The 25,415-nt window shown below is 48.3% G+C and overlaps 1 protein-coding gene across 1 annotated transcript; it reads right to left on the bottom strand.

Moving 5' to 3' along the window:
* Window positions 1-7,269: 7,269 nt before the first annotated feature.
* Window positions 7,270-20,421, bottom strand: LOC142873381 (retinol dehydrogenase 16-like). The gene is made up of 5 exons (XM_076007383.1): window positions 19,555-20,421; window positions 17,113-17,371; window positions 15,607-15,770; window positions 14,818-15,051; window positions 7,270-7,998 (listed from the first exon to the last, which is right to left on the bottom strand). The coding sequence occupies exons 1-4, from the start codon at window positions 19,865-19,867 to the stop codon at window positions 14,831-14,833; spliced, it is 957 nt and encodes a 318-aa protein (XP_075863498.1). The 5' UTR covers window positions 19,868-20,421; the 3' UTR covers window positions 7,270-7,998; window positions 14,818-14,830.
* Window positions 20,422-25,415: the final 4,994 nt, after the last annotated feature.

A 25,415-nucleotide genomic window follows, 5' to 3' on the forward strand; every position in this document is an offset into this window, starting at 1 on the left:
CCAGAAGGGGAAGAAGACAACACTCAAGGGTTGGACAAGCTATTTGAAGATATAAGAGAGGAAAATTTCTCAGGCCTTGCTCAAAATCTCAATATACAAGTTCAAGAAGCTCAGAGGACCTGGGAGATTCAATGCAAACAGGAAGACGTCATGACATGCAGTCATCAGACTAACCAAAATATCAACTAAAGAGGCCCTTCTAAGAGCTGGAAGATGAAAGACTCAAGTAACATACAAGGAAAAACCAATTTGAATAACACCAGACTTCTCTAATGAGACTTTACAAGCAAGGAGAGACTGGGGCCCCATTCTCACTCTACTGAAACAAAACAATGCCCAGTCTAGAATCTTATTCCCTGCAAAACTAAGCTTCATATATGAAGGAGAAATAAAGACATTCTCAGACAAGCAAAGTCTCAGAAAATTCACCAAGACAAAACCAGCCCTACAAGAAGTACTCAAAACAGTGTTACGCATGGAACACCATAATAAAAATTCACGAATATAAAAACAACCAAAACCCAAAGATTAAAGGCCAGATAATACAATGGGTCAAGACAGAAATCAAAGCAACAACATCCAACCCAACAGAATGAACAGTAATCTACCTTACCTATCAGTTCTCTCAATAAATGTGAATGGCTTAAACTCTCCACTCAAGAGACATAGGCTGGCTGAATGGATAAGAAAATACAGGCCAAGTATATGCTGTCTTCAGGAAACACATCTAACCTGCAAAGATGCATATAGACTAAAAATAAAAGGGTGGAAATCAGTATTCCAAGCAAGTGGAAGCCAAAAGAAGGCTGGTGTGGCAGTTCTAATTTCAGATGATTTAGTTTTTAAAGCAATAAAAGTAGTGAAAGACAAAGAGGGTCATTATATAATGGTGAAGGGCACAGTTCATCAAGAAGAGATAACAATTTTAAATATATATGCACCCAACTTAGGGGCACCCAGTTTCATAAAGCAAACCTTACTGGAGCTAAGCAAAAGGATTAATAGCAACTCCATAATCACCAGAGATTTCAACACCCCACTGATGGCACAAGACAGATCCTCCAAACAGAAAATTAATAAAGAAATAACGGACTTAAACAAAACTCTAGAACAATTGGGACTGACTAACATTTACAGAACATTCTACCCAAAATCCACTGAATATACGTTCTTCTCATCAGCTCACGGGACATTCTCTAAGATTGACCATATCCTAGGACACAAAGTAAACCTCAAGAAATTTAAAAAAATAGAAATCATACCATGTATCTTCTCGGATCACAGTGGAATAAAAGTAGAAATCAACCCTAACAGAAACTCACATTTCTACACAAAAATGTGGAAATTAAACAACCTCCTACTAAATGATTACTTCATAATCAAGATGGAGAAGAAATCCATGAAGAAATCAAGATGGAAATTAAAAAATTGAAGAAAATCAAAATGGAAATTAAAAAAATTCTATGAAGAAAATGACAATGGAGAGACAAGTTATCAAATCCTCTGGGACACAGCTAAAGCAGTTCTGAGAGGAAAGTTTATCTCCATAAATGCCTATAAACAAAAGTCAAAAAGATCACAAACAGACAATCTAATGAAACGACTCAAAGAGGTGGAAAAACAAGAACAGAGCAGCCCCAAACCCAGCAGAAGAAGTGAAATCAACAAGATCAAATCAGAACTAAATGAAATTGAAAACAGGGAAGCTATTCAGGAGATTAATAAAACAAAAAGTTGGTTCTTTGAAAAAATAAACAAAATTGACACGCCACTGGCTAAGCTAATGAAAAGCAAAAAAGAGAAATCTCTAATAAGCTCCATCAGGAACAAAAAAGGAGATATCACAACTGATCCCAAAGAGACACAAGATACAATTTATGAATACTACAAAAATCTTTATTCACACAAACTGGAAAATGTGGAGGAAATGGACACATTTCTAGAAACACACAGCCTCCCTAGGCTCAACCAGGAAGAAATAGATTCCCTGAACAGACCAATCTCAAGAGCTGAAATAGAAACAGCAATTAAAAATCTCCCTAAAAAGAAAAGTACTGGTCCAGATGGTTTCACACCCGAATTTTACCACACTTACAAAGAAGAACTGGTACCTATCTTGCAGAAACTATTCCACAACATCAAGAGGAATGGAAACCTCCCCGACACCTTTTATGAAGCGAATATTACTCTGATACCAAAACCAGGAAAGGATGAAACAAAAACAGAAAACTACAGACCAATATCCCTAATGAATATAGATGCAAAAATTTTCAACAACATCTTAGCTAACCGAATCCAGACGCTTATCAAAAAAATAATCCATCACGACCAAGTGGGCTTCATCCCAGGGATGCGGGGATGGTTCAACATACGTAAATCTATCAATGCAATTCACCACATAAACAGAAGCAAAAACAAAGACCACATGATTCTTTCAATAGATGCAGAAAAAGCTTTTGACAAAATTCAACACCCTTTCATGATACGAACACTTAAGAAAATAGGCATAGAAGGGACATACCTAAAAATGATACAAGCCATATATGACAGACCCATAGCCAACATCATACTGAATGGGGAAAAACTGAAAGGTTCCAGTTCCCACTTAGAACTGGAACCACACAAGGCTGCCCACTATCTCCACTTCTATTCAACATAGTGCTGGAAGTCCTGGCTATGGCAATCAGACAGGAAAATGGAATTAATGGTATCCAAATAGGGCAGAAGAGATCAAACTTTCACTGTTTTCTGATGATAGGATATTATATTTAGAAAACCCCATAGATTCAACCAAGAAACTCCTGGAACTGATCAATGAATTTAGTAAAGTCTCAGGATACAAAATCAATACACAGAAATCAGAGGCATTCATATATGCCAACAACAATCTAATTGAGAACCAAATTAAAGACTCAATTCCCTTCACAATAGCAGCAAAGAAATTAAAGTACCTAGGAATATACTTAACCAAGGACGTAAAAAACCTCTACAGGGAAAACTATGAAACACTGAGGAAGGAAATAGCAGAGGATGTAAACAGATGGAAATCCATACCATGCTCATGGATCGGCAGACTCAACATCATTAAAATGTCTGTACTACCCAACTGATCTACAGATTCAATGCAATACCTATTAAAATCCCATCAGCATTCTTCACAGATATAGAAAAAATAATTTTATGCTTCGTATGTAACCAAAGAAGGCCCCAAATATCAAGAGCAATTCTAGGCAACAAAAACAAAATGGGAGGTATTAATATGCCAGATATCAAACTTTACTACAAAGCTGTAGTAATTAAAACAATCTGGTATTGGCACAAAAATAGGAATATTGACCAGTGGAACAGATGTGAGAATCCTGATATAAAACCATCCTCACAGGCCGGGCGCGGTGGCTCACGCCTGTAATCCTAGCACTCTGGGAGGCCGAGGCGGGCGGATTGCTCAAGGTCAGGAGTTCAAAACCAGCCTGAGCGAGACCCCGTCTCTACCATAAAAATAGAAAGAATTTAATTGGCCAACTAATATATATAATATAAAAATCAGCCGGGCATGGTGGCTCGTGCCTGTAGTCCCAGCTACTCGGGAGGCTGAGGCAGGAGGATCGCTTGAGCCCAGGAGTCTGAGGTTGCTGTGAGCTAGGCTGACGCCACGGCACTCACTCTAGCCTAGGCAAGAAAGCGAGACTCTGTCTCAAAAAAAAAAAAAAAAAAAAAAAAAAACCATCCTCACATAGCCATCTAATCTTTGACAAAGCAGACAAAAACATACTCTGGGGAAAAGAATCCCTTTTCAATAAATGGTGCTGGGAAAACTGGGTAGCCACTTGTAGAAGGCTAAAGCAGGACCCACACCTTTCACCTCTCACAAAAATCAACTCACACTGGATAACAGACTTAAACCTAAGGTATGAAACTATTAGAATTACAGAGGAAAATGTTGGAAACACTCTCCTAGACATCGGCCTAGGCAAAGAGTTTATCTAGAAGTCCCCAAAGGCAATCACAGCAGCAACAAAAATAAATAAATGGGACATGATGAAACTAAAAAGCTTCTGCACAGCCAAAGAAACAGTCATGGAAACAGAATGGAAACAAAGAAACAGAATGGGAGAAAATTTTTGCATCCTACACATCCGATAAGGGGCTGATAACTAGAATATACTTAGAACTCACGAAAATCAGCAAGAAAAAATCAAATAACCCTATTAAAAAGTGGGCAAAGGACTTGAACAGAAACTTTTCTAAAGAAGACAGGAGAATGGCCAACAAACATATGAAAAAATGCTCAGCATCTCTAATCATCAGGGAAATTCAAATCAAAACCACAATGAGATATCACTTAACTCCAGTGAGAATGGCCTTTATCAAAAAGTCTCCAAATAACAAATGCTGGCATGGTTGCGGAGAGAGAGGAACACTCCTACACTGCTGGTGGGACTGCAAACTAGTTCAACCTCTGTGGAAAGCAATATGGAGATACCTTAAAGCGATACAAGTGAATCTACCATTTGATCCAGCAATCCCATTACTGGGCATCTACCCAAAAGATCCAACGACACTCTACAAAAAAGACACCTGCACTTGAGTGTTTATAGCAGCGCAATTCATAATTGCAAGGCTGTGGAAACAGCCCAAGTGCCCATCAATCCAAGAATGGATCAATAAAATGTGGTATATGTATACCATGGAGTACTACTCAGCTCTAAGAAACGATGATATAGCACATCTTATATTTTCCTGGTTAGAGCTGGAACCCATACTACAAGTGAAATATCCCAAAAATGGAAAAACAAGCACCACATGTACTCACCAGCAAACTGATATTAACTGAGCAGCACCTAAGTGGACACATAGGTACTACAGTAATAGGGTATTGGGCAGGGGGGAGGGGGGCGGGAATATACATACATAATGAGTGAGATGTGCACCATATGGGGGATGGCCATGCTGCAAACTCAGACTTGTGGGGGGAGGGGAGAAAGGGCAGTTATTGAAACCTTGAAATCTGTACCCCCATAATATGCTGAAATATATATATAAAAAAAAAGACCCTTGAATAACCTCAAGTCCTGCCCCATATAAGGAAATATTATTAGTCAGCAATGCCACCCTAGTCCACCGATGTAACTGCCCTGCTGTGCCCACACAGGTGTCCACACAGTGTTATATTTGAGATTCACAAGGCCGCAGGACAGAGAGACAGAGTCACCGAGGCTGTAATTATCAAAAGGAGTTTTATTGTCTAGCTCGAGCTAGGGTCCAAGCCCCCAGAGTGCCAGCGCAGTGACCTCTTCTCCGGGCAGGGACCCTCCTTTGTGTGTTAGTCCCCTTTTATAACTTAGTTGTTTACACACTGGTCATGCATCCATCCCCACAGTGATTTTCACTTTAGCCTGCCCCTGATAGGCCCTAACCTGTTCCGGGTCCCAGCTGAGAGACTCAGGTTTTTGCTCTCTTTGTCTTTTTTTTCTGCATCCCATAATATACTCATAATGCCTTGCGGTTAGCAAACAAGCAGTAAACAGAAGCTGGAAGGTGTCTATTGTCCTTATAGCCTAGTATCTTACAGCAGGTCTTCATACCAGGGCACACACATGCACACCATGGCACACATAGCACTCCATCTAACCTGGAGGGTCAGAACTGTCTCTGCACATCTCGTACACTGACATCCTGGGCTGCACAGAGAAGATCCAGGTGTACTGGGTAGCCACACATGGGTTCAAGCACAGTAGTTTGAAATCCTTCTCTGAGCCTGGGTTTCCACATCTGGTCAGTACCCAGAATCACTAAGTAAACTAAGTCACTGCCAGTCTCTCGAGGATTGGAAGGAGAAGGCAAAGAGTTTAGGCAGGTGTAGGGTGTCTCATGCTAGAGTAGTTTTCTGGAAAGTAGGTTATCGGATCCCAAAGGGGCAGTCAGACCTCAGCAGCAAGAAAGGGAGAGAAAGGGAATGGGGTTGGGAACCCACAGGAAAGAAACTGCCAGAGTCATAGGGAAGGAGCAGAGGAACGACCCAAACAAAGCAAGTATCACAGTGTTTACTGTTCACCTCCATGCAGGTGCACCCCACAGTACTGCCCAGCTCGGAGGGCCAGGGGTTTTCACCTTCACAGCTCTCCCATTCTCTGCAGAGCACTTCTGGGGGTGAGTCTAACCCCCTAAACCACTGCCATTGGGCTATCATGTGAATCCCAGCCTCTAATTTCATTTCAATTTGTTTTCCTGGTGTGTGTGGATATATCTGTGTGTTTCCAGAGAAGGAATTACTTAAAAAAATAAAACAAAACAAAAACACAGAAAAAGAATTCTGGTGGCTTCAGATAGTATATGAAATGGTTGTTTTGCCTTGAACTCAGGCAGCATGGAAGGACACTCAGTGGCCTGACCCTACAGCATTCAGGGCTTTGTTCCTCCAGGACGACCCTCCCTGGCCATCTTCACGGCTTCAGCACTGACGTGCTCCACACCAATGCCCACTTCATTTTTTCCGTGAATCTGAGCTCACTTGCTGTTTTCACACCCAACACGGATCTGATCAACAGCACAGGGTGCCCTGAAGGCTCCCTGTCCTCAGCTGTTACACTGAGGGAAGAAAACCAAGACCCAGGCAGGTTCCTCCCAGCTACAAAGGGACCTTAGCCTGGGAATCTGTGTCCCCTTCTGCAAGTGCTTTCTCTGTTGAGACCACACTCACAGCGACCCCAGAACACTGAAGACTCAGAGCACGGTCTGTGGAAGTCCTGGGAATTCCTGGGAATTTTCCCAGCACACAACAGGTGCTCAGCATAAATGAGCAGAAAATGAAAGACTGGGTCCACGTCTGACTCCTACTTCACGTCATTAGAGGGGTGCATGTGGGGGCTGTGGGTTTGGTGGCACGATGGATGGATGGTACAAGAGGGAAGAGCAATAACTTTAGGTGAGGGTCAGCCCCTGGGGGACCCAGAGCAGGAGCTGGTGAGGGCGGGAAGACCCAGCTGCCCCAGGGAAGGGATCTGTGTCTTGCCCGTCCTTATTGCCGCCCTCTTCCTTGCCAGTCCACAGGAATATTCCTGTGACAGTAGGCTACTCAAGAAAGCCTAGAAAGGAAAGCATTGCCACTGGCCTCTGTGGCAGGAAGGGCTGACAGAGGGGAAAGAAAATTCCACCTGTCCTCTTCATATCCCTCCTCAGGTCATCCCTCTCACCCCCTGACCTCTGTGAAGGCACTTGCCCCTTGTGTCCATAGGTCTAAACCATATAGCCCCAAAGCCACCATTGGAATGAATGTGCATGGATGAACCAGCAGCATTTATTCTAAACAAAAACAATCAACATACATCCATGGTTGCAAGATGAATGAAAAAGTGGTTTTGTGTCTTCTCTCAGGATACCAATGGAAGATCCCATCTTCAAGTCAATGCCTGCCGAGCTGTCTCTGGAGAGGTTGGGAGTCAGGCTGAGGGCCGAGGGTTGTACTCCCACCCTCAGCCCATGTGCTCAGGTGTCATCAGAGCAGGGGTGCTCCTGCTTCCCTAGGCCATTTCCATCCTGGGGGAGGGCATACACTGGCCAGGTGAATGCACACCTCAGGGGGAGTTAGCACCAGGCAGAGCAGGTGTGGACTGAGCCCGCTTCCACCTGCTCAATGCTCCACAGTTCTGTGGATTTCTCAGGACTTAAGAGATTCAAGGCTTGAGTGGCCACTCATGACACCAGGAGGACTCAGGCAGGGCCCTATCCCAGGGCAATACCTGAGGGAGTCCAAGAAGGCCTCTACGCCGTACTTGGAGTTGCAGCAGCCGCCACCTATAACAGACAGTCTACCCGAGACACTGGAGACGTTGACCACGCGGCCCATCGCCTTCCTCACTAAGGACAGCAGGCTCAGAGTCACCTCGATCATCCCCAGCAGGTTCACGTCCAGCATGGTCACAAAGTCTTGTTTGGTCAGCCACTCATTGGAGACTGATGGCACCGAGATGCCAGCATTATTCACCAGGTCCCAGAGTCCTGGGGACAGTGGGAAGATGAGAGAGCAACACTGAGTTGTGCCTTTGCAGTGTGGACACAGTTAGGGTTCAAGTTCCCAGCCCATCAGAGTGACAGCAGGGTGGTGGGTGCTGGAAGGGGGACTAGGAGAGACTAGCAACAGTGCAGTGTCTGCAGGGTTAGGGAGCTGAATAAGCTGCAGCTGTTGCAGGACACAGCGCACGTCTCCTCCTCCTGTTATTCCTTTTGGCCCGGCCCTCGGCTTCCTAGATGGCGGGCATTGACCCCACACTCGATGGTGGCAGGAGCTGGTATTGGGGAAATATTGTGCATCCATTAGTCTGGAAACACGGACACTGCAGTCTGGTTATTTACACATTAATGTGGTCCTTGCAGACATGAGCACATTCACCTAAACTTTGAGATTTTCTGGAAAACCCATACAGGTAGTGTTCAACATCTATCGATTGAGGGGATATGAGAGACAGGGGACAGTGAGAGTGAGGAAGACAGGGGAGAGAGGGAGAGAAAAAGGCAAAAGAAAAAATAGACAAGGATAAAATCTGGGTAGAGTTAAGTTGGGAAAGACAGACCTGAAATCCTACATTTGGGACAATGTGGAAAACAATCCTGTATTTGGCCTCTGGGGACTAGCCTGGGAAGATCCTCAATCAATATGGAGCAACATTCCTACAGGAAGTTCTTGGGAGACAGTGTCACTGTGACACCCAGGCTACCGAGCCATGGTGTCAGCCTAGCTCACAGCAACCTCAAACTCATGGTCTCAAGCATTCCTCATGCCTCAGCCTGCCGAGTAGCTGGTACTACAGACATGAGCCACCATGCCTGCCTAATATTTTCAATTTTTAGTAGAGATGTGGGCTCACTCTTGCTTGTGTTGCTCTCCAACTCTTTTTTTCACTAATGCTAGTATTGCATTTTTCCTATTTCTGCACATTATGGGGGTACAAATGTTTAGATTATGTATATTGCCCCACCTCACCCCTGACCTACTCCAAATCTTGAGCTATAGCGATCCTCCCACTTCGGCCTCCAACAGCGCTACCATTACAGGTGTGAGCCACCATGCCCGGCCTTAAATACTGTGTCTTAAAAAGCTTTTTCAGGGCCGGGCGCGGTGGCTCACGCCTGTAATCCTAGCTCTTGGGAGGCCGAGGTGGGCGGATTGCTCAAGGTCAGGAGTTCAAAACCAGCCTGAGCAAGAGCGAGACCCCGTCTCTACTATAAATAGAAAGAAATTAATTGGCCAACTGATATATACATAAAAAATTAGCCGGGCATGGTGGCTCATGCCTGTAGTCCCAGCTACTCGGGAGGCTGAGGCAGAAGGATCGCTCAAGCCCAGGAGTTTGAGGTTGCTGTGAGCTAGGCTGACGCCATGGCACTCACTCTAGCCTGGACAACAAAGCGAGACTCTGTCTCAAAAAAAAAAAAAAAAAAAGCTTTTTCATTATGCTGAAAAATATTAATTTTTTCTGATAGAATACAATATGATACAATCAAAATACAGTTCCAATTACATGACCATGTAAAACATATTTATGTCTAGATAATGATTTGAAGATGACTTTTCCTTCTATCTTTATACTTGTCAGGATTTTCTACAATGATCATGTTCTATTAATACATTTATTCTTAGATCAAAGAAATCCACATCCTTTTCATTCCCCATAACAAGACAAAGTAGTGGTATGAAAAAAGAAGGAAAGAAAAACACCTTCTTAGATCTTTTAAAACTAGTCCTCAACTCATGTCCTCTGAACATGGGAATGGTGTTAACTCTCCATGGACCGGGTTGGCCCAGGTAAGGACAAGCAGAAATGCTGAGAACACGAGCCCGGCTCCGGCATGGAGCGCCCCCCATGCACAGCCCCAGCCCAGGGAGACCTGATGAGTGAGGAAGACTAGACAGCTAGGAGGACTTGAACCTGGGAATACTGTGGACATCTCCCCAGGGACAGGACAGGCGGTGTCCTATTAACACAGGGGAAACACAAACAGAGGAATTTGAGTGCTGCCTCTGTGCCCCACAGGCACCTTCACTCACTGGGCAGCTGCAGAGATGCTCTCTGTCTTGGTGACATGCAGGCTCACCATCTCCAGCCTGTCTGACATCTGGGCCGTCAAACACTAGGCCCCCTTTGTCATCACACATACACCCAGCACCCTCAAGCCAAGCATGTCCAGCTGTCTGGACGGCAGGTTCCCCAAACCCAATTCACATCCTGTGATGAAGACAATTTGTTTCAGAGGTGGCTCACTGCCTGCCTCACCTGGTACTAGCCCACAGATAGTAGTGGCCCACAAGGGACACATGGTACAGCCACATGGCTTTGGGGAGGACAGACACATATAGTCTGGGGCACAAGGAGACTATAGCCAGTATTCGACAGGAGGACTAAAGGACACAGAGGGTGGCAGCTGGCAGGAAAACCTGAAGGCACTCTGGCATGGAGCCCTCACATGCCTCACCAACCTCCCTGCTTTCCACTGGTGTTGCAAGTTCTGATACACGCCCTTGAAAGACCTCCAGTCCTGCCCCATAAGAAAATATTACTACTCAGCAATGTCTCCCTAGTCCTCCAATGTCACTCTGTCCTGCTGTGCCCACACAGGTGTCCACACAGGCCCACACATGAGCGTCCACACAGGTCTCCATACCAGGGCACACACATGCACACCATGGCACACATAGCACTCCATCTAACCTGGAGGGTCAGAACTGTCTCTGCACATCTCGTACAGTGACATCTTGGGCTGCACAGAGAAGACCCAGGTGTACTGGGAAGCCACACCTAGGTTCAAGCACCATAGTTTCCAATCCTCTGAGCCTGGGTTTCCACATCAGGTCAGCACCCAGAATCAGTCAGGAAACTAAGTCACTGCCGGTGGCTCTAGGAATTGAAGGAAAAGGTAAAAAGCGTGGATGATAATAGGTCCCCTCCGACTAGGATAGTTCTCTGGAAAGATTGAGTATGAGTTGTGAAAGGGACAATCAGATGTCAGCGGTAAGAAAGTGGAGAGAAAATCAACACGCCTGTAATCCTAGCACTTTGGGAGGCCGAGGTGGGCGGATTGCTCAAGGTCAGGAGTTCAAAACCAGCCTGAGCAAGACCCCGTCTCTACCAAAAATAGAAATAAATTAATTGACCAACTAAAAATATATATACAAAAAAAAAATTAGCCGGGCATGGTGGCACATGCCTGTAGTCCAGCTACTCAGGAGGCTGAGGCAGGAGGATTGCTTGAGCCCCGGAGATTGAGGTTGCTGTGAGCTAGGCTGACGCCACGGCACTCACTCTAGCCTGGGCAACAAAGTGAGACTCTGTCTCAAAAAAAAAAGAAAAAAGAAAAAAAGAAAATCAACGGGGCTGGGAACCCACAGGAAAGAAACTCCCAGAGTCGCTGGGAGGGAGCAGTAGAATGACCCACATGAAGCAGGTGGCACAGAGTTTACAGTTCACCTCCTGCAGACGCCCTTTTCCCCACATGGGTGCTGAGTACACTGCGCTCTGCCCTCCTGCTCTGGACCCTGCTCTGCCAGTAACAAATCCCAAATATTGTCAGGGATTTCTACTCCCTTCCACCATGAACTCTCAATGGGCATGGACAGGTACTTTTCTCTATCCTCACACTCACTGCTCACCCGTGCTCATCCTCACAGCAGTGTGACCCTTTCCTGGGGTGGCAGGAGCTTCCCAGTCCACTGCAGTCAGCAGCAATTTCAGGAAGTTCCAAGGGAACAGTCAGGAGACACAAGGCCTCGATGGGTCACTTGGGCAGAAAGGGAAATTCTCTGAAGCGGCCTTTCCCGTGGAGACTTACCCTCGCCCAGCTCCTTCCCATAAGAACCCAGCAGAAGAACCCAGACAATGACAACCTCAGCAGTCCTGGGAGAGAAGTTTGGCTAAGCACCAGGGCCACACTTCTGAGCTTCTGGGTGCCCTAGCGGACAAGCGCCCCCTGGTGGCGAACCCCAGAGTGTGGACAGACCCCACCTGAAATCAACCTCCCAGGGGAGCCCAGCTCAGCATCCTGGTGACCACTGTCTCCACCCATTGCTCCTTCTCCATCCAGGACAGGTCTCCGGAAGAAGAGCAGGTTTAAGAAGGAAAAGCCAACCTTGAACACACAGCAAGTTTGGGCTTCATGGCAACCTGTGTCCAGACCTGTGTTCCTGCAGCCCCTCCTGATTCTGGGCTGGGGACCCAGAAAGGAAGGGCCACATGCCCTACAGGCATTGGATATCAGGGGGCTGGAGGAGAAGACAGTTTTTGCTGGGGACTGCACAGCCCTGTGCTCTTCAGAAAGGACCTGGGCAGCAAAGGGACCGAGTGAAGGCAGCTTTTGTGGCCCCCAGGACACTGTGGCATTGGGCTATAGTCTCTGCACAGCTCCATGGGACTGGACCTAGTTCCCTCATTGAGGAAAGATGCCAGGGAGGAAGAAAAAGGAGACTCTACTTAGAATTCGGAATGGGAGCGGAGACGTGCACTGCTTTGCTTTAGACTTTATTTATGGCCATGATTGTTCTCTTATGGCCACGGGTACCCCATTGAGTCATAATCCCTGACTTTTGATAGGGGTTAAGCCTCGGTGCAGCTGCACTGCACCCCCCCCCCGTGAAGCCCAGTGTGGAGGGCCAGGGGTTACACCCGCACAGCAACCTGACTCTCTGGAGAGCACTCCTGGGGTGAGCCCAACCTCCCTAACATTTACCCAGTGAGCTCTGAAGCAAATGTCAGCCTCTTATTTCATCTCAGTTTGTATCCCTGGGTTGTGTGTTAGTGTGTGTGTGTGCCAGGGGGAGGGCTGTGTGTTTAGAGAGGGGAAATATTTATTTTTAAAAAGTGTCTGGTGTCTTCAGATTGCATATGAAACTGTTGCATGGATTTCGAGTGGGGCCGCATGGAAGGACACTCAGTGGCCTGACCCTACAGCTTTCAGGGCCTTGGTCCTCCAGGACGATCCTCCCTGGCCATCTTCACAGCTTCAGCACTGACGTGCTCCACACCAATGCCCACTTCAAGTTTTCCGTGAATCTGAGCTCACTTGCTGTTTTCACACCCAACAGGGATCTGATCAACAGCACGGGGTGCCCTGAAGGCTCCGTGTCCTCAGCTGTTACACTGAGAGAAGAAACCAAGACACCTATGGAGATGCCTCCCAGCTACAAAAGGAACTTATCCCGGGAATCTGTGTCCCCTTCTGCAAGTGCTTTCTCTTTTGAGACCACACTCACAGTGACCCCAAAACACAGAGGACTCAGAGCCGGGTCTGAGGAAGCCCGGGAATTCCTGGGAATTTTCCAGCACACAACAGGCACTCAGCATAAATTACCAGAGACTGAGTGACTGGGGTCCAAACATGACTGTCACTCCATGTCAGAGGAGAGGTAGTTGTCAGGGATGTGGACTTGTGGGTCCAAGGGAGGGAAACTGAGGCAGGGCAGTGACTATAGGTGAGGGTCCATCCCTGGGGTACACAGAGCAGATGCTGCTGAGAGCGGAAAGGCCCAGCTGCCCCAGGAAAGGGCCTGGCAGTCCTTATTGCCATCCTCTGGCTTGCCTGTCCTTCTGTCTATTCCCGTGACTGCAGCACTAGAGAAAGCCCTCATAGGGAAACATTGACACTGTCCTGCATGGCAGGAAGGCCTTAGAATCCACCTGTCCTCCTCAAACCCCTCCTCGGGTCTTCCCTCTCACCCCCTGACTTTCAAGAAAGCACCGGCCTCTACAATCCATAGGTCTGGACCCAACTCGCCGATGCCATCCACAGCTAAGGAAAGAGTATCTTCAGGGCATAGAAGTATAAAAGCTATCACACCCGCTTGGTGTAACTCATTTCATTCCTCCCTCCCACAAACCCCGAAGTTTCCTTCTGGCAGTTTTCCAGCCACCACTCTCTCCCTTGTCTCCTTCCTGGCCTGTGAGAGAGACTCCCCCTTTGGGATCACGTCCTCCTTCTTTACAGAGGATTCCTGCATCAGGAGAGGACCTTGCCCACTGTGTTGCCCCTTTCCCTGGAGTCCTAGAGACTGTCAGAGACTGAGCTTTCTGAGGACTGAATTCTGGGTGCTGAGCTGGATGAGGAAACCCAGACTCTGAGGGGGATTTCATCTAGTATATCTGAAATCCAATGTAGCTTTCCTAAGAGATTAAAATCCCTGAGCATGGCTGAACTTATCAAGTGTTTCTAGGGCAACATAATCAAAGGGAGTCCATGGGTTCAAGTCACAAGAAACACTGGTTATGTGTCCTCTGGAAAGACCCCTGTTGTGAGCACCTTCCTGCCAATGCCTGCTAAGTTGACACCTGAGGACTACAAGCCAGGTTGATGGCTTTCTCCCCATCCCCACCCCATGTACACGAGTATCTTCAGAGGCAGGAGAGGTCCCTGACCACCTCCAACCGATTTATACCCTGTGGGAGGGTGTAGACTGACCAGGCTAAAGCACACCCTGAGTAGGGGAGCAGCAGGCAGAGAAGGTGTGGGCTAAACCTCCATTCACTAGCTCACACCCTCCCCAAATGTCCCCCCACCATTGTCCCAAGAACCTCAGAGCCTTGAGTGGCCACCCAAGGCAATAAGACAACCAGGAGTGTTATTGGCTTCTTGTTTCTCAGCTGCATAAGTTGGCACTTTCCTACTAACATCTCTGGGGGCCTGGGATGAAATCCCAGGAGAACCATGGCCAGGAGAGGAGGATGGAGGTAGGACAGGTGACTTGATGACATGACAGCTCCCTCCCTCCACCCTATTTCTCTCCCCAGGACACATCCCCTCTCACACAGCATCAAACCCCACACAAAGAAGCACCTCAGTCCTGGCTTCACAGGGCTTTGGCCGGCCTTGGGAGGACCCAGCTGACGACGGTTTCCACCAGGCTGGTGGGCATGTAGCTTATGGGGAGGTAGAGGAGCTTGGCGTCCCAGCCAGCTGAGTAGCGAGTGCGGGGGTGGCAAGCCGTCAGCGCATGCTCCATGCAGTCCGTCACCTCTGACAGATTCTCATTGCATGTTGGCAAAATGTGTTCAGATAGTAGTTTCAGGTCTGTTCAGGATGAGAAAACACCTTAATTGAGAGGTACAACCCTACACTCCCTTTTACAGCTGTAAGTTAGGAAGAAATTTACTAAGATTCCTGGATCTTCTCAGTGATGTGCCCCACATTTAATCAATGCAGGATCCCTAGGGGTGTTGCTCACCCTTATCTCAGGAAAAATTGGTCCACACTAAGCCACCTCATGCCTCTCTTCCTGGGAATATCTGGACTCCATAAGTCTCTGCTAACAGAGTCGAAGCACAGGACAACCAGTCCTCTCTAAACACAGCTGGCCATGAGTGCATGTCATCTTCCCTCTCTGTCTTTAGTTTCCTCTTCAAAATAATGTCGGGACAGTGTTTCCAATTGTAGTGAACCTGGATTTCTTTTCAAGGTGGCCTGCTGACCACACAGCACCTTGGGAATGGGGCTGAGCATCCCCGCTTTATAGCGAGGCTGACCTTCCCTCACCCCCCTACCCGGCAGGAGGACAGACCCTCATGGTGTTGGAGGCATTAATCATGGTCCAAGGTTTAGTTCTCCCACTGTCCACAGTGCACTCACAGGATGCCAAATACTTCTCTCCATAGATCTCCTTGATCTCAGGTGGGGCCCGGTCCCACACCTCCTGGACCTGCAGCAAAACTCTCTCTGTGTTGCTCATGTTCGTCTTGAAGAAACCGGGTTCAATTATAGCCACCTTCACCCCAAAGGGGGCGAGCTCCCTCCTGGGAGATAGACAGGCAGAAGGCAAGGAGTTCAGAGGTCTTGTAGCAAACACAAACACATATAAACCTAATGAAAATCCAACACAGGGTAGTGGTAGAATAAGCCAAAAAGCATGGCATGTTGGTAAATGTAGAAGAAGGCCAACACAAAGTGTGATGATGGCATTTCCTGTGTGTAGCATTGACATAATTTACACACCAAGCTCACTGGCTGCGAATCTCCTGGAATCAGCTGCAAGGCACCACCACTGGGCTATTTCCCCGTCGCCCCTCACATCCAGGACATCACCAGGATTCACCCTTTTCACCCCCTACATTCCTCGGTCCCCTTCCTCCGTCTCCTGCCCTGTGACTCCCTGGCCATCTGTCAGCGGAGCTGCTGCGGCTGTCTTCTGGGGAGCATCCTTCTGCCTTCAGTCTGAGCTCCCCACACACACAGCCGTTCTGCTCCCTGCAGACCGTGGGGGTCTAGATGCCCCTTAGAACTAATACCCGCCATGAATACTTCCTAGCTCTGTATTCCCTGCCATCAACATGAAGAACAGCACGTGTCCAGAACCAACAGTACCCCACATCCCACTGCTGCCCGCCTCTCTAGCCCCCACACCTCTTCTGGCCTTGGCGTTTAGCCCAAGAACCCTGCAGCACAGGCGGTCCACTAACACTCACCCTTGCCTGGGGGTGACACTGTCCTGTCATCAGGGGCCCAGCTCGCCCCTCCTTAGCAGGCTGTCAGGTCTTCAGTTATCAGCTAAGATCTCACAGCCAGGACTCTCCCCAATCTGGGGCCTGGCAGGACACCATGGCTGACTTGGTCACAACAACCATAAGAGTTGGCAACAATGGTTTTCTATCTCCTGTCTCTCTCCCTGTTAGCTGTCTTGGTTTCTAGAAAATGGAGCAACCCCGGCTGTCCTAGGCTGCGCTGCTGCTGCTCTCACACTAGTGCCCGCTGCTGTGTGCTGTGCCGAGTCAGAGGCCGCCCCCGCCCCTCAAGGGCTCCCTGCACCCCAGCATCTCAGTGGCTGCGGACATGGGCCCAGCAGCCAATTATCCCACTTCCCATCTGCTTCACACATGTCCTGTCTGGGGGCCTCCTCAGAAGGCTCAGAAAGAGCTTACAAAATTTCTTAGTCCTTGGGCCTCTGCTCTACCAGAACAGGGACAGGAGGTCAAGAGGAATGGCTGGCTAAATCCAGAAAGGGGGAAGGGCCCAAAAGCCTGGCAATGGATCTTGAACACAGGGCCTCTAAATCTGTGATGAAATCAAACTGCTGCAAAGGCTCCCACAGAAGAACCTGGAACAGGAGGACCCAGGCAGGGCCCTATCCCAGGGCAATACCTGAGGGAGTCCGAGAAGGCCTCTACGCCGTACTTGGAGATGCTGTAGCCGCCACCTGCAGCAGACAATCTACCACCAACGCTGGAGACGTTGACCACGCGGCCCCTCGCCTTCCTCACTAAGGGCAGCAGGCTCAGAGTCACCTCGATCATCCCCAGCAGGTTCACGTCCAGTGTGGTCACAAAGTCTTGTTTGGTCAGCCACTCGTTGGGGGCTGAGGGGCCGTAGATGCCAGCGTTATTCACTAGGCCCCAGAGTCCTGGGGACAGTGGGAAATTGAGAGAGCAACAGTGAGTTGTGTGTGAGTGGTGGGGATGGAGCTAGGATTTAAGTTCGCATCCCAATTGAGTTTATTTATGGAGTCAAGAAGAATGTGCTACTGGTATGGGGAAAAGAGTAGGGGGAATGAGAAATGGGTGACTTAAGGTTGTCAGGGTTTGCATATTCTTCAAGCTATTAGAGGTTAGGATGTTCCTTGTCATCTCTGCTCACAGTGCCTGTAAACCAGCAAACAAAAAAACCCAACTTTGTTAAGTGCATGGACAGAGTTTGAGAAAATAGAGTGAGTGCTCATCAAATATCTCATGAGAGGAGAGAGACAGAGACAGTAAAAGAGGAATAGGGTAAAACAAGTCAAGGGAAAAGCAGAGAAGAGAAAGAATAGAAGGGAAACACAAACAGACCCATGAATAATTGTTTTCTATATCCTGGTTGGCACAGACACACTGAAAACCGTAAGACTAAGGGAGCATAGAGAACAGGCCACCTTTGGAAATCTGGGGACAGGCTGTGATGCAACGTGCACTGATTTTGAGGCAATATTTGCTCAGGAGGCAAAGGTGACCATCTCTACCTGGGAATTCCAAAGCTCGCCATGGAGTGGACCCACAGGGCAGACAGGGGAGGAGGTCTCAGGCCACACCAGTGTCCAGATGGCACCCTTGGTCCCAGGCCGTGTCAACATTCCTTCCACTTTCCACAAAGTCCACCCTTGACATCACCTCAGGGCTCCCCGCACACTAAGCCCTCGTGAAGACTGTGTGCTTGATATGCAGGAACAAAAACACAACATGGAGGATTTGAAATAGTCTGACTTCCCCACCTACAGACCCAGGCTCAGCCAGACCAGGGTTTTTGGTGGGCCAGGGCTGAGGGTGCAGTTAGACAGAGTTTGAATGTAGCAATATTGGATAAAGAATAAGGCCTTGCAATATTAGTCCTTACCCCACACAGAAACCATTCATGGCCTTTAAGAAATATGTATTCTTTGCTGGGCGCGGTGACTCACACCTGTAATCCTAGCACTATGGGAGGCCGAGGCGGGTGGATTGCTTGAGGTCAGGAGTTTGAAACAAGCCTGAACAAGAGCGAGACCCCATCTCTACTACAAATAGAAGAAATTAATTGGCCAACTAATATACATAGAAAAAATTAGCCAAGCATGGTGGTGCATGCCTGTAGTCCCAGCTACTCGGGAGGCTGAGGCAGCAGGATAGCTTGAGCCCAGGAGTTTGAGGTTGCTGTGAGCTAGGCTGATGCCACGGCACTCACTCTAGCCTGGGCAACAAAGCAAGACTCTGTCTCAAAAAAAAAAAGAAAAAAAAAAAGGAAATGACTATTCTTTGATCCAATTATTATACTTGGACTAACATTACTAAACATGTGAACAAACCTTATTACAGAATCTTTGCTGAGATGTTGTTTATGCCAGGAAAAGTGAGAAACTAAGTTCAGCATCCAACAACATAGGACTGCTTAAATAAATTATATTCTCTCAGAATGATATGCAGATGTTGAATATTACATTTTGGAAGAGATTGGATGGTATAAAGCTGATCCCAGTATACATGAGGTAGAGAGTTATTAACTCTGGAGGGTGGGATTACTGTGAATGTTGTTTTACCTTTATCCTCTTCAATTTTTTCCTCAACAAGCATGTTTTACATTTCTGATCAGAACAAAGAAATCCATCATTTCTGTTTTAACAAAAAGAACAGGCAGGGGAATGTAGCAGAAGAGCAGGAATTATCACCGAGTATTTCATACAAAGTCCCTTCAGCGCTCTAAGCATCCATCTTCATGAGTCAAGTGAGGATAGACAATGTCAGAGCCCTCGGCGGGGACAAGTGTGAAGGAACCAGTAAGAAATGCTGAGATCATGAGCCTGGATCCAGCCTGGCCCAGGCCCCCACTGTCTCATGCCAGGCTCAAGGTCTAGCTCAAGGGCACAACCTTCCTTCAGAGAGTCTACCCTAAAAACAGGCTGTGCTCCTCTGACCCTATGGCTCAGGTACAATCACCCTAGGACTTCCGCTCCGGAAAACGCTGAGCTCACAGTCCTTGAAAATCCAGATACCTTGGGAATCTTCCCAGTTAGCAGACAAAGTGTTTCCCTTTCCTAGAGAGAGAGGAGAGAAACACCAAGAGGAATCTTGGGGGTACCTCTGTCTCCCACGCGTTCCTTCACCCACTGGGTGGCTGCAGTGATGCCGTCTGTCTTGGTGACATCCAGAGTCACCGTCTCAAGCCTGTCTGACGCCTGGGCTCTCAGCTGCTCGGCCGCCTTCTCTGTCCTACACGCAGCCAGCACCCTCATGCCGTGCATGTCCAGCTGTCTGGCCAGCAGGTTCCCGAAGCCAGAGCCGCAGCCCGTGATGAAGACGTACTTGTCTTGGAGGTGGCTCACCACCTGCCTCTCCCGGTACCAGCGCACAAGGTAGTACAGGCCCATGAGAGCCACCAGGTACAGCCACATGGCTTTGGGGAATGAAACACACACAGACTAGAGTACAAGGAGACTATGGCTAGTATTAAGTGAGACAGGAGGACTATGGAAAGCATACAGTGGTAGTTGGCAAGAAAACCTACAGATACGCCCTCCCTTGCCTCACTCCACACCTCCGCTCTTGGCACTGCTGTTGCAAGTTCTGATACACGCCCTTGAAAGACCTGAAGCCCTGCCCCATAAGAAAATCTTACTGCTCAGCAATGCCTCCTTTGTCCACTGATGTCACTCTGCCCTGCTGTGCCCACACAGGTGTCCACACAGGCCCACACATGAGCCTCCACACAGGTCTCCATACCAGGGCACACACATGCACACCATGGCACACATAGCACTCCATCTAACCTGGAGGGTCAGAACTGTCTCTGCACATCTCGTACAGTGACATCCTGGGCTGCACAGAGAAGACCCAGGTGTACTGGGGAGCCACACCTGGGTTCAAGGAATATTAGTTTGAAATCCTTCTCTGAGCCTGGGTTTCCACATCAGGTCAGCACCCAGAATCACTTAGTTAGGAAACTAACTCACTGCCAGTCTCTCCAGGATTGGTAGGAGAAGGTAAAAATAATAGGCAGGTGTAGGTTCCCTCCTGCTAGAGGAGTTCTCTGGAAAGCTGGAGTATGAGATGCCAAAGGGGCAGTCAGACCTCAGTGGCAAGAAAGGGGAGAGAAAGGAAATGGGGTTGGGAACCCACAGGAAAGAAACTCCCAGAGTCACAGGGAGGGAGCAGAGGAACGACCCACACAAAGCAGGTGTCACAGTGTTTACCATTCACCTCCTGCAGGTGCCTTTTCCACCATGCCCTGGGTGCTGGGTACACTGTCCTCTGCCCTCATGCTCTGGACCCTCTCCTGCCGGGTCACACATCCCAAATATTGTCAGGGATTTCCATTTCCTTCAACCATGAATTCTCAATGGCCGTGGACTGATGCATTTCCCCATCCTCACACCCACTGCTCACCCTTGCTCATCCTGACAGCAGTGTGACCCCTTGCTGGGTGGCAGGAGCTTCCCAGTCCACTCCACTGTCTGCAGCAATCCCAGGAGGCCCCAAGGGAGCAGTGAGAGGGAGGGACACTGCCTCGACTGGACCCTGGAGCAGAACTGAAGTCCTCTGGAGCCTCCCACTCCTCCCCATATTTCCACTCTGACCTCTGCACAAGGCAGCAGAGCGAGGGTCATCCCTGACCCCCTTTGCTTTTATCTGGCTCTTTAGTTGGAACTAAAAACCAATTGTCACCAGACAGATACAAACTTCATTAATTTTACATGCACATGGGAAGGTTCACAGGAGACTGAAGTCCAAAGAATTGGCCAAGCAAATATGTTTCTGTAATTTTTAGACACCGTCTAATACATCTGAGAAGAAATGACAGGTGAAGACAGTGTGGCTAGGAGCAGTAAAGTTTTCAGAGGAGTCACTGGGAGACATGTAGGGGGCTATAAAACAGGTGGCATACAAGGATTACTGTAAGTATGTTTATTTGGATGTATCATCCCTCTCATTTTAAGTCTCTTGAGGGTCATTTTCTTACCCTAGTGTGGAGAGGGTCCCCTCCCAGAAGAATCTTTTTCACTTGCTACAAGCAGGAAGGAACAGATCAGCTCACCTGCTCTGACACAGTTTCCCCCATGTTTTTAACTCAAATATCCAATACACCAACCTGACAGGTGGTAGGATGACACGTCCTTCACTCCTTCATTTCCCCTGTCTGAAATTTAACTAGAAGTTTCAAATATTTAAAAGATGATCTGGAGGCAAAATGAGAAATCTCATGACACTGTTGTCTCTTTGTTACAGCAAGTGTTACAGCGGTTGTCCCAAGGACAAACCAAGTCAGAGAACGAAAGTTCATTTGGCCGGTGGGCTCAGAGGGGCCTAGTCATCAAATTCTGAGCACTGTCTAACCGATTTTCCCACTTTTATTAGGTTGGCAGTGATCTGAGGGTTGAGGATTCAGGTGTAGGTTAGTTGATGTGCCAGGCAATATATTTAGTGTTATGCTGATGCCAGGCAATAGACTAGTTGATGGGCCAGGAAACAGGTTAGTATTATGCTGATGTTGGTCTTCCTTGAGAAGTGGGGGTTTCTGGTGCCTGATGTGCCAAGTAATAGATGGGGGTTTCTCTTATCATTCCCCACTTTGATCCCTTATATGTCTACTATAGGGCATCATTTCCCAGTGGGTGATAGCCTCGTAAGCCCATTATGTGACTTGTTGCTCTCCAGGTTATAGTTGTTTATGAATTTTAAAATCGTGCGCAATATGCAGGGGTCTGTAATAGTGCCAGTCCAGTATTTTTTCCCGCTGGCACACCTGAGCCTGACTGTAACACATCTTTGGCATGTAGGTGCAGACTGCCTGCAGATCTGTGCCTTTTTCCAGGAGGCTTTGTATCCTTTGGCAGCGAGCAGTTGGAGCAGGCACCGGATTCCCCCGTGGAAGTCTTCTCTGGTTGGGCTTGCTAGAAGGAGGTCATCGACGTACTGTAGAAGTGTGCAGCAGGATTCTTCTCACATAAAGGAGATGAGGTCAGTGACTAGAGCCTCCCCAAATAGAGTTGGTGAACTTTTAAATCCCTGTGGTAGCCTCATCCAGGTCAGCTGGGTTCTCCTTCTAGTCTGAGAATCCTCTCACTCAAAACAGGGGCTGGCTCTTCGGAGTGATCACAGGCAGAAGAAAGCATCCTCCAAGTCCAAGCAGGAGAACCAGGCAGCATCAGGAGGAATGAGGCTCAAGGGGGTGTATGTATTCGGTACCACTGGGTAGAAAGTCACCGTGGCCTCATTAATCAGTCGCGGGTCTTAGATGGGCCAGTATTTACCTCCGTTGGGCTTTTTGACTGGCAGGAAGGTGGCTTCCATTATGAGAATCTCTGGGGCACCGAGCATGAGGCTCGGGGTCCCTTCTGGGTGGTAGGTGATCTGGGCTTCCAGTTTGCTCAGGAGATCTCAGCCTAGCAGGGGAACAGGGCAGTCTGGTATATATAGGAATTCATGTCTTATCTGGTAGCCCCCCATCTGGCATATTCGGGATTGGCAGAAGGGTCGAGCTATTTAAGTTCCTGTGGCTCCCACAATGGTGGTTTCCCACTTTGTAAGTGGAGCCACTGGGGTTGTTACCACTGAGAGTTCTACCCCAGGGTCCACCATGGATGTTATTGGTTGGTCCCCCACTTCCATTACGTCCATAGCCTCCCGGGGGCCAAGAGTCAGGGAGCCCACTTGGTCCTATTCCCAGTTGACCCCAGTGAGACCAATGAGGTCCTGGGTCTCCGGCTTCTGCTGGAAGCCCCTGGGCAGGTTCCTGTTTGGCGGTGAGTGGTTTCTTTTGTTGGGGCATTCATGCTTCCAGGGACCAAACTCCTTACAACAGGCGCTCTGGTCAGGCTTCAGGGTCCCTCGTCTCCTGTGTCTTCTTTCCCATGGTGGGCCAGGTGTCTTGGCTGGGTCAGGTCTTCCGAGGGCAGTGGCCAAGAGAGCGGTTTCCTGTTTCATTTTCTTGTCACTCTCTCTCTCTGGGCAGTCTGGTCTCGATTAATGTAAATCTTCTGGGCCACTTCCAACAGCAGCGTGATGTTCACTCCTACAAACCTGTCAAATTTCTAGAGTTTCCATCAGATGTCAGGATAGGTAGGACTGCCCAACAAATGCGACATTCACCATCTGCTGATTTTTGGCCGCTTCTGTGTCAAAGTGTGTGTAAACTCTGTAGGCCTCACAGGCCCTCATAGAATTCACTCGGTGATTCCTCCAGCTTCTGGGTGATCAGAGCAACGTTGTTTATGTTGGTTGGTTTTCTGGCTCCCTCACAGACCCCATGAAGAGAGCTTCCTGATACCTTCTGAGTGCCTCTCGTCCACTTGGGGAGTTGAAATCCCAATCCAGGTTGTTCTCAGGTGCTGCTGTCTGTGCCCACTGCTCCACGTCCAAGGTCCCTGCTGGAGCCTGGTCCTGGATGCACCTCCAGGTCCCAGCTACATTCTGGCATTGTGCTTCTATGTTAAAAAGGGCCAAATGAAGCTGGTGGCAGTCTTCCCAAGTGGGATGGGGGGACTGCAAGATGGATTCCAGGACGTCAACCAGGGCCTGAGGTTTCTCTCAGTATGACGGGGCGTGGTGCTTCCAGTTCAGAAAGTCAGTGGTGGAGAAGGGCTGGTAGTACAGGACTGGCTGGCCTGCCTGAATGGACCGATAGTCAATAGCCTGCATCGAACCTCGTACCTCATGCAGGGGCATCTGGAGAACTGAAGTTGGGGCCTGAGCTGACCGTAGCTGGCGGGTGATGGGAGTGTCGGCACCTGGTTGGTCTGGAACTGGCAGCGGAGAGACTGACAGTGGTGAGGTGTCTGGTGAATTCAGAGATACATCAGGAGGTGTCACTGTAGGGCTATAGGGCAGTGGTGGTGGATCCTCTTCAGGAGACTCCTGATAGATGGGTTTGGACAGTTTGGGGTCTCTGGTCCTTTGGGCCACAAAAATCCTGCTCTGTCACTTATTAGCACAGAACTGAACCCAAGCGGGCATAGTCTGAGCAATCTCTAGCCATGAATCTAATAAGGAAATTGGTCAGGCTGGCCAGGAGTCCCGGTCATAATTTTCCAAACTGCTCCCACTGTGAGGAAGTCTAAGGTTCCTGTTGTGAGTCAGTTGACCCCAAACGTGGGCCATTCCTGTTCACAGAGGGCCCTAAGTCTACTGGGACTCAGTGTGACACCATAATCTGCCATGAAACCCTTCTTAAAGTTCTTTAATGTGCATTTAAGGACTGTAGGCTTATATTCTATGCTACCCATTCTAGACCCTTGAACGGTGTCACAACTTAACAGACAAAAGGAGCAGGTTTTCTCTCAGGTGTCCGCCTGGCTGTGTCCCTAGAGGGAACTTAGGCATCTTGGCTAAGGTGTACCCGTATAAACCCCGGGCCTCATCGCTCCCTTTGGGGGAGTGAATCACCATTATGCTTGTAAAGTTTTTGGCAGCAAAAGAAACAGGGCGGGGGGCAGGGGGCAAACAACGTGGCTTTATTGAGTGCTCCCGAGCGAGGTTTGCCAGTCCCAAGAGATGGGGAGCCTGAGAGGTTGCATCCATTTGGAGGGGGTTAAGGCTTTTATACTGTTTCGGTGGGCTAGGATCTTTCAGTAGGAAGAGCTAGGGATTTTCCACTGTGAACTTCGGGGATAATTGAGAAATAGGAGGGGCTGGTGGTATTTGCAGAATCCAGGAACCGAAAAAATTTCTTATCTGAGTGTATATCCAGGTGTTGTCCTTGACAGGTATTGGCTGTTGTCCTTGACAGGTATTGTCATGGATATCCAGGTGTTGATGTTTTCAGCAAGGCCTGGCAGTTGTCCTTGGCAAGTCTGGTCATGGATATCCAGGTGTTGATGTTTTCAGCAAGGCCTGGCAGTTGTTCTTGGCAAGTCTGGTCATGGATATACAGGTGTTGTTGTTTTCAGCAGGGCCTGGCAGTTGTCCTTGGCAGGTCTGGTCTTGTGAGCCTATTCTTTTTGATCT

The sequence above is a fragment of the Microcebus murinus genome, chromosome 10 (assembly GCF_040939455.1).
Source record: "Microcebus murinus isolate Inina chromosome 10, M.murinus_Inina_mat1.0, whole genome shotgun sequence".
Lineage (NCBI taxonomy): Eukaryota > Metazoa > Chordata > Mammalia > Primates > Cheirogaleidae > Microcebus > Microcebus murinus.